Source organism: Panthera onca, chromosome A1, assembly GCF_046562875.1.
Source record: "Panthera onca isolate mPanOnc1 chromosome A1, mPanOnc1 haplotype 2, whole genome shotgun sequence".
NCBI classification, from domain to species: Eukaryota; Metazoa; Chordata; class Mammalia; order Carnivora; family Felidae; genus Panthera; species Panthera onca.
In genome coordinates, this window is record NC_138339.1 from 235,637,565 (window position 1) to 235,645,202 (window position 7,638).

General features: G+C 37.5%; 1 protein-coding gene across 4 annotated transcripts in view; it reads left to right on the forward strand.

Annotated features, from left to right (window-relative positions):
- The window catches only part of MTMR6 (myotubularin related protein 6), a 41,089-nt gene extending 34,061 nt beyond the window's left edge, over window positions 1–7,028 (forward strand). For 2 of the 4 annotated variants that reach the window (XM_078446161.2, XM_078446192.2), the window contains one exon: window positions 891–3,067. In XM_078446161.2, coding sequence (XP_078302287.2) covers window positions 891–1,151 — 261 coding nt within the window. In that variant the 3' untranslated portion in view covers window positions 1,152–3,067. Of the gene's footprint in view, window positions 1–890; window positions 3,068–4,368 lie in introns of those variants that run through there. The other 2 variants (XM_078446223.2, XM_078446245.2) reach the window with 2 other exon arrangements.
- Window positions 7,029–7,638: the final 610 nt, after the last annotated feature.

A 7,638-nucleotide genomic window follows, 5' to 3' on the forward strand; every position in this document is an offset into this window, starting at 1 on the left:
ATTTTATTTATGATATGTTTTGTGTACAAATTGATGAGTCTTTATGTTCTATGCCTTCTTTTGTATCTTGTTTAAGAAGTTCTCCACTCTAAGACTTTCGTATCATCTTTTTGTCAGTCATCATATAGAAGCAAAAAGGATCAGCAAGTACCTACTTTAAAAATCGTAGACAGTTGTAACTCAGACTGTCGTGTCTGCCAATCAAGCAGGACTGTTCCTTAGTCATCTGTCAGAATAGGAGGTAACTAATAACCGCTTGAGGAAGCAGTAGGAGGATGTGTAAAAAGTGAGGCAAGCCCAAGACGTAGGTGACACAAGCAGATTGGCTGGAGAGCGGTCCAAAGATTTGGAGAACGTGATACTTTGCCAAAGAATACTTCTAAAATCTTGTGTTCTGTTTGTTTTGTTTTGTTTTGTTTTGTTTTGTTTTTTTAATCTTGTGTTCTAAAGCTGGTTGTGCTTACCTAACAAACCATTATAGTGAAACCATGTAAGAAAGTTCTTTAGGCAATAAAACCTTTATGTAAGTAAGTGTGTGTTTATTATACAGTTGTGATTCAGGGTGAAGGTCTCAAACACATGTGTTTCATTATAAAATGTTTACTTTTTTTTAGTACTTTCTAGGTAATGTATATCCTTTTCAAATATGAAGGCTTAGGATCTTTTGCAGTCAAGTGTAATAACCATTTTTCACTATAAAAGTTGTATAAACAGGATTCTCAATGATGTCTTACTCTTCTGCAGTAGATTTTATTAATTTTTTGAGGTTTAACTTTGTATTGTTCATAAAGAGAACATTTGCAAAAGCTTGGTTTCTTCTTTCATCTAACCTGTACTGAACGTGTAGTATGTGCAATTAGTAATTTTTTTCAAATTTGGATTTGTTCTAGAAAATTAAACAATGTAAAAATAAGCCAACAGATGGAATTCTCACCAAGGAATTGATACACTCAGTTCATCCTGAATCACCTACCCTCAAAACTTCCTTGTGTTTCAAGGAGCAAACTCTGTTACCTGTGAATCATGCTCTTCGAACTATAGAGGGCAGCAACCCAGCAGATAATCGTTACAGTGAATACGCTGAGGAGTTTTCCAAATCGGAACCCGGTGTGGTCAGCTTAGAGTATGGTGTGGCAAGAATGACTTGTTAGATGCATAGAGCATTTTCTGGACTGACTGTAGTGCAAGAATGGATTGTGAGAATGGTCTTTGCGCATGACCAAAAGGAATTTGTCTGATAATGATTTTGGAGTCGAGTAGTCGAAGAAAGGGTAATAACTGCTGTTGTGGGAGAAGTAAGTCCATTTCGTTGCATTTCCGGCAAGGAATGACTTTCAGTTCTTTAAGAAACGAGTGGTATGGGCGGATCTACTCAGAACACAACTTGTACTGTATACTAGTGAATTGACACTTGTGTATGATTTGTATGTTAATTACAGCCAAACATGAATAACTTTCCTTAACTCTAATTTAATTGACCAAGTTCTCCCTTACTTAATAATTGACATGGCATGGACTTATAATTATGTAACCATGAGTATTTACATATTTTGCCTAGTAGTGATGTTTAATGTTGAAGTGCCATGAAAAATACTTCTAAGAAAGCCTTAAAAATCTCAATTTATTCTTTACTCTTAGGTTTTATAGCCGAGAGCAAGGTTTTTTTGTTTTTTTCTTTTGGTCAGCCTTGTTTTATCTGTAAAGAATTGCACTCTCATTACTGCAGGGGTTGCATGCTACAATACTCCTGTATAAACAGATGTACAAGTCCACTGTTAAGTTCATGGTTGGCTGGTCCCACTTCCATATTCAAGATTAATGAAACTGAAGGTTTAATTCTGATTCCAGTTTGTGCAGTGCTACACTTGATGACATTACTTACAACTTAGATTACTGATTTCTTGAATACGTGTAAACATATTTGACTGTCTTTTATGTATGGATTACTGCATTCTTTTGATGCTCTGTGGTTGGCTTTATTCCTTTTTTAACTGTGTAACTTTAACAAGCTAAGGCTCTAAAACTGTTCTTAGAGACAGTGAAGAGTACATAGATATATACGGTTTTATCTTTCAATGAGTTGCTCTTCCTAAAACAAACTTTCAGTTTCCTTAAAATTTTGGGATTAAAAAAGGGAAGTTAGTACAGGTAGTTTAGATTTTGCTTGGTTGCATGAATTTTAAAGCAGCCATTTCTATGTGGAACATTTTTATCTTATCCGTTAACATAGGGGAAGAAAAGGAAAATTAAGGATAGCCTAGTACAAAGTTAATGTTTAGCAAAACAGCTTAAATGCTAGGAGGTTTCTGTTTGCCTTGTTATGTTAACTGTTTCTGTGTGCTAGTAACATATCTTTAAATGAAAAAAAAATCACATGCATTTGACGGTCTTCACTCAGCTGGCTTTAAAACTGAAGGTTTAAGTACACGGCTGGCAAGAGATGTGATTCAGGGAGAGTAGGAAACCTGCGTAAGATCCCTAATGCTTCTCTTTACTATGCTTATATCTATTTTATTAGTTTTGAGCATAAACAAGTATCTTTTTCACATGGGAAAAAAAAGCTTTATTGTATGGGAACTTACCTAATCCTGTTTATTTTTCCAATGCTTTTGTGTAATGCGTTATGTAAGAAGAAAAATACTCCTTTTTAAACAGTGACAGAAATGCACTATAAAATATAGTTTGTGATTTAGCCAAGCCTATTTCCATACTTAATTAAGCACTGGGACAGGAACCTTAATCTTTGTGACCACAAAGGGAAGCTTTTGTGCCTTGTTGCTTGGTTCCAGTTAACTGATTGTGGTTTTAGAATCTTCCATGGCAGACTTCTCATATTCACACGTTTTTGGTTTATCTTCACCTTCAGGCATATATATGTGTATTTATGTGCTCACACATGGACTGAGAAATCAGTTAACATCTGAAGTGACCTACAGCGTATGTGTTGGCAAAAAGCAGATTGTGTATGTGTCTTATAAAATTGAATTTATGTTCAGTGTGTTTGGGAATGGGTAGCATGTAAATTATTACATACGTTATTTAAAGGTAATTAAATGTTCATATTTTACTTTGAATGTTTTTCTTCTGTAAAAAAACCCACAAAAAACAAATGGCATCAAGTTGTGATAGTTCTTTCTTTCCTCAGTTCATTTTCCCAAAGGTTGATGTTGATAAATAATAACTTACATAAAGATAATTACCAAAATATTTAAAATAGGCACAGTGGGCTAAAAGGCTCAGCAGATGTAGTTGAGTCACTTAATTTTGGTGGAAGGCAGTGTCCAGTAAGTGTATACATTTGGTAAAATGTCTTGCCAAAGGCAGATCTGGAGGTAAATGTGAGGAGGAAAGTGACTTGCAGGAAGGAGTTTATATGGGGGTGTTTTGAACAGGTTAGCTAAGCCAGAGTAGCTCAGGGAATCCTGGCTAAAAAAGATGGAAGGAAGTCTTTTTTTTTTTTTTTTAATTCTCTTTATTTAGTGGAGTAGCAGGGCCGGGTGGGTAGTATCAGGAACCCCCCGCCTCCTTTTTGAAAGACTATTTTTTAAAGAGAAGTTTAGGTTCACAGCAAAATTGAGAGGAAGGTCCGGAAATTTCTCACGTACCCCACCAGAGTGGTACATTTGTTACAACTGATAAACCTAAATTGATACGTCATTATCACTCAAAGTCCATGGTTTACCTTAGGGTTTATTTAGTCTTGGTGTCCTATATTCCGTGGGCTTTGGGCAAATGTATGAGGACCTTTATAGTATACAGAGTATCTTCACTGCCCCCCAAATCCTCTGTGCTCTGCCTATTCACCTCTCCCTACCCACCTACCCCTGGCAACCACTGATCTTTTTCCCGTCTCTATAGTTTTACCACTTCCATAGCGTCGCATAGTAGGTATCATACGGTATGCAGCCTTCAGATTGGCTTCTTCCACTTAATAAATGCACTTCAGGTTCCTCTCGGTTTTTTCATGTCTTGATCGCTCCCTCACCGAATAATATTCCGTGTCTGGATATACCATGGTTGATTCATTCACCTATTGTAGGGCACCTGGGTGGCTTCCAAGTTACGGCAGTTTTTAATAAAGTTGCCTATTAACATCTGTTGTGCGGGTTTTTGCGTGGACAGAAGTTTTCAACGCCTTTGGCTAAATGCCAAGGAGTGTAATTACTGGGTTGTGGGGGAGGAGCCTGTTTAATTTTGTAAGAAAGTGCCAAAATGTCTCCCAAAGTGGGGGAGCCGGTGGTATTCCTACCAGCGGTGGATGAGACTTCCTGTTGTTCCGCATCCTCACCAGTGTTCACCGTTGTAGGTGTTCTGCGTTCCGGCCGTTTGAATAGCCTTTTTTGACCTCTTTTTTTTTTTTTTTTCCAGGTCCGCTTTAGAGTACTGAAAATTCATTCAGTTGGCATTCTAAGTTGGATGAAATTCTGATCGTTTACAAAACTATATAAGGAGAAGTTGCAGGCTTTTATCAGTGATGTCGATCCATTTTCATTGGCCGTGTTTTGGCTATTCTGTTGGCTTTTCCGTGCAGTAGTACAACTCGCATTAACATGTTTTGGTTGGTTAAAACGTAGAAGCTGTTTTTACAAGTACAGAACTATACGCTTTAGAAGGCTGTATCTAGAAAAAGTCTGTAAACTAAGATGACTGACTATCTCAAGAAAAGGATATATACTATTGTACTTATCAGAAAATAAAACGCTAATTTCTGCCATTTTTCTAAATGGTATTAGTGCTACTCTAATTATTTCCAAGCAAGTCAAATACCCCTTTGCACAGCAACTCTTGTCAAAGCGTGGAATGTGTAACCAAAAGCAACCTTCAGAAGCATTTGCACTTAACAATATTGTGGAGCTTCTGTTGCAGAATGGTAGGAGAATCACATTCTGAATCGCCTACCCGGGTCAGTAAGCGTCTCTCCTGTTCTTAAAGGAAACGCAGAATTACTTTCCCGTGAAGAGCAGTAATTTGGGACGCATCGTACTTAAGAAACATTGCTGCACAAGATGCGTGAGAAAGAAACCTTTGTTTTAGGTCACCGAGAGTTTGGGCTCTGTTACTGTAGCATAACCTAGTTCATCCTGAATGAGGAAACCATTAGCACACCTAAAAAGTTAATAAGCCTCTGATTTCATCTAGATTCCAGCCCATCATGGTCTCCTAAGGGCCTTTTACTTATTTTTGCACTATTTCAGTTAAGGTTCATGCATTACATTTGCTTGTACCTCTCTAGGCTCTGACGTTGAACAGTCCCCTCACCCTTTGCAGTGACATCTTGAACCAGACCAACTGTAGGGTATCTTACGACTTCCTGTACCTCCTTACTCAGGAGGATATAATAATCAGCCTGTTCCACCGTTTTGATGATACATTCGATCACTTGGTTGATCTCTCCTTCTAAAGGTACATTTACCCCCCACCCCCACCCCGGCTTCGCACTTAGCCAATTCTCTGCCAGGTGATTTTTTTTTTTTTAATGTTTATTCATTTTTGAGAGACTGAACATGAGTGGGGGAGGGGCAGACAGAGGGAGACACAGAATCCGAAGCAGGCCCCAGGCTCCAAGCTGTCAGCACAGAGTCTGATGCGGGGCTTGAGCTCACGAACCGCGGGAGCATGACCTGAGCTGAAGTCGGACGCGACCGACTGAGCCACCCAGGCGCCCCATCTGCCAGGTGGTATTTTGACATCAAAATGAATATCCCTTTCCCTAACAACTTGTCCATTTGATAATATTTGCCTGAATCAGTTATTTCATTGGGTGTTCCAAAATGCTGATTTTCTAAATTGTCTTTTCACTTTTACATTTATTTGATGGTATTTAAAGAAGTGCTTTCACTCATCAAATGGGAAAATTCTCCTGGAAAAGGGCCTGATAAATGCTTAATTCTTTCCCTTTAATCACTAATTTTCAGAGTAAGGAGTTGTAATACCTCCAAAAATTAGTTTTCTCTCTTTTTCTGTAGGGATGTGTATTTTTCTAATCAGTTGCGTAAAGGCTCTTTTTGCACACTGTCTGTGCAGAAGAGCTCCTTCAAGTTCCTTTCATGTCCGTTCATGTACCAAGTAGTTTTGAGCACATTTTTGGATTCTGACACGAGTAGATGTCCCAGGCCCATCTTGTGCTTTCCTGGCTCCAGTTTTGGGATTGGCCATTTCTCCAAGGAACCTTTGTTCCTGTTAGTGGGGAATAATATTTAAAACCAAACTCTGGACATCACATGTGCTCATTGCTCCTGGAGCGTCACTGCTTCCAGGCCCTTTTAGTGGACAGAACTAGAAAAATGTACTTCTAAAAATAATAAATTTAGGGGTGCCGGGTGGCTCAGTCAGTTAAGTGTCTCTTATTTCAGCTCAGGTCATGATCTCATGGTTTGAATCCCATGTTGGGCTCTGTGCTGCCACTGCAGAGCCTGTTTGGGATTCTCTCACTATTGTACTCTCTCTCTCTCAAAATAAACAAACTAACTAACTAAATAAATAAGTAACTTAAAAAAATAATAAGTTTAGACAATATTAATTCAAATTATTATTACCACAGGGCTTTCTTTGGTCTATTTCTTTTTTCCTTATACTAAAAATCCTGGTTTCTAATAGCATGTGTATATTGACCTTTTTTTTAAAAGTAGGCTCCATATCCTGCAGAGTCCAAAGCAAAGCTTGAAATCACGACCCTGAGATCAAGACCAGAGCTGAGATCAAGAGTCGGACGCTTAACCAGCTGAGCCACCCAGGCATCTCTTGACATTTTTTGTTTTATTCTACAATATACTACAGTATACAAAATATAGTTTCACAATTGCAATTAGTGTTACTACTAATGATAGAAATACGGAATAAAAGTTAAGATTTCTTTGCAGTTCTCTTTATCCTTGTGTATATCCTACCAAGGACATAAAGAGAATTATATTCAAAAGTCACTTGAAATAATTTCTCTGTTCACATTACAGGCACACCTGAGAGATACTGGGATTTGATTCCAGACCACTACAACAGAGTAAATATCACAATAAAGTGAGTCAAATGAATTTTTTGGTTTCCCGATGCATATGAAAGTTATTCTTACACCATACCATAGTCTATTAAGTGTGCAGTAGAATTACGCCTATAAAAATAATGTATATACCTTAATAACACTTTATTGCTAAATAATGCTGACCATCATCTGAGTTTCCAGTGAGTCATAATCACTGATCACAGCTCACCATAAGAAATATAATAATAATGAAAAGTTTGAAACATTGAAAGAACTACCAAAACGCAACACAGAGATAGGAAGTGAACAGATGCTGTTGGAAAAATGGTGCCGATAGACTCATTCGATGTAGGGTTGCCACAAACCTTCAATTTGTAAAAATTAAAAAAAAAAAAATGTGGTTATCTATAAAGTGCAATAAAAAAAGGAACAACTGTGCTAATTTGAAATACAACTAAGATATTTTGTTTTCAAATTTAGGATTTGCTAATTCTCTTTTTGGTTCAGTGGATTTTTAAAGAGGTAAAACATAATTCAAAATTCCAATTTCTATAAAAAGGTATATGCAGAAGTCTTGCTTTTATTCCTTTCCCTTCCGCCCCGTTTTTTTCCCACTACTCTTCCATCCCCCCCACCACAGGCAGCCACTTTTATTCGTTTCT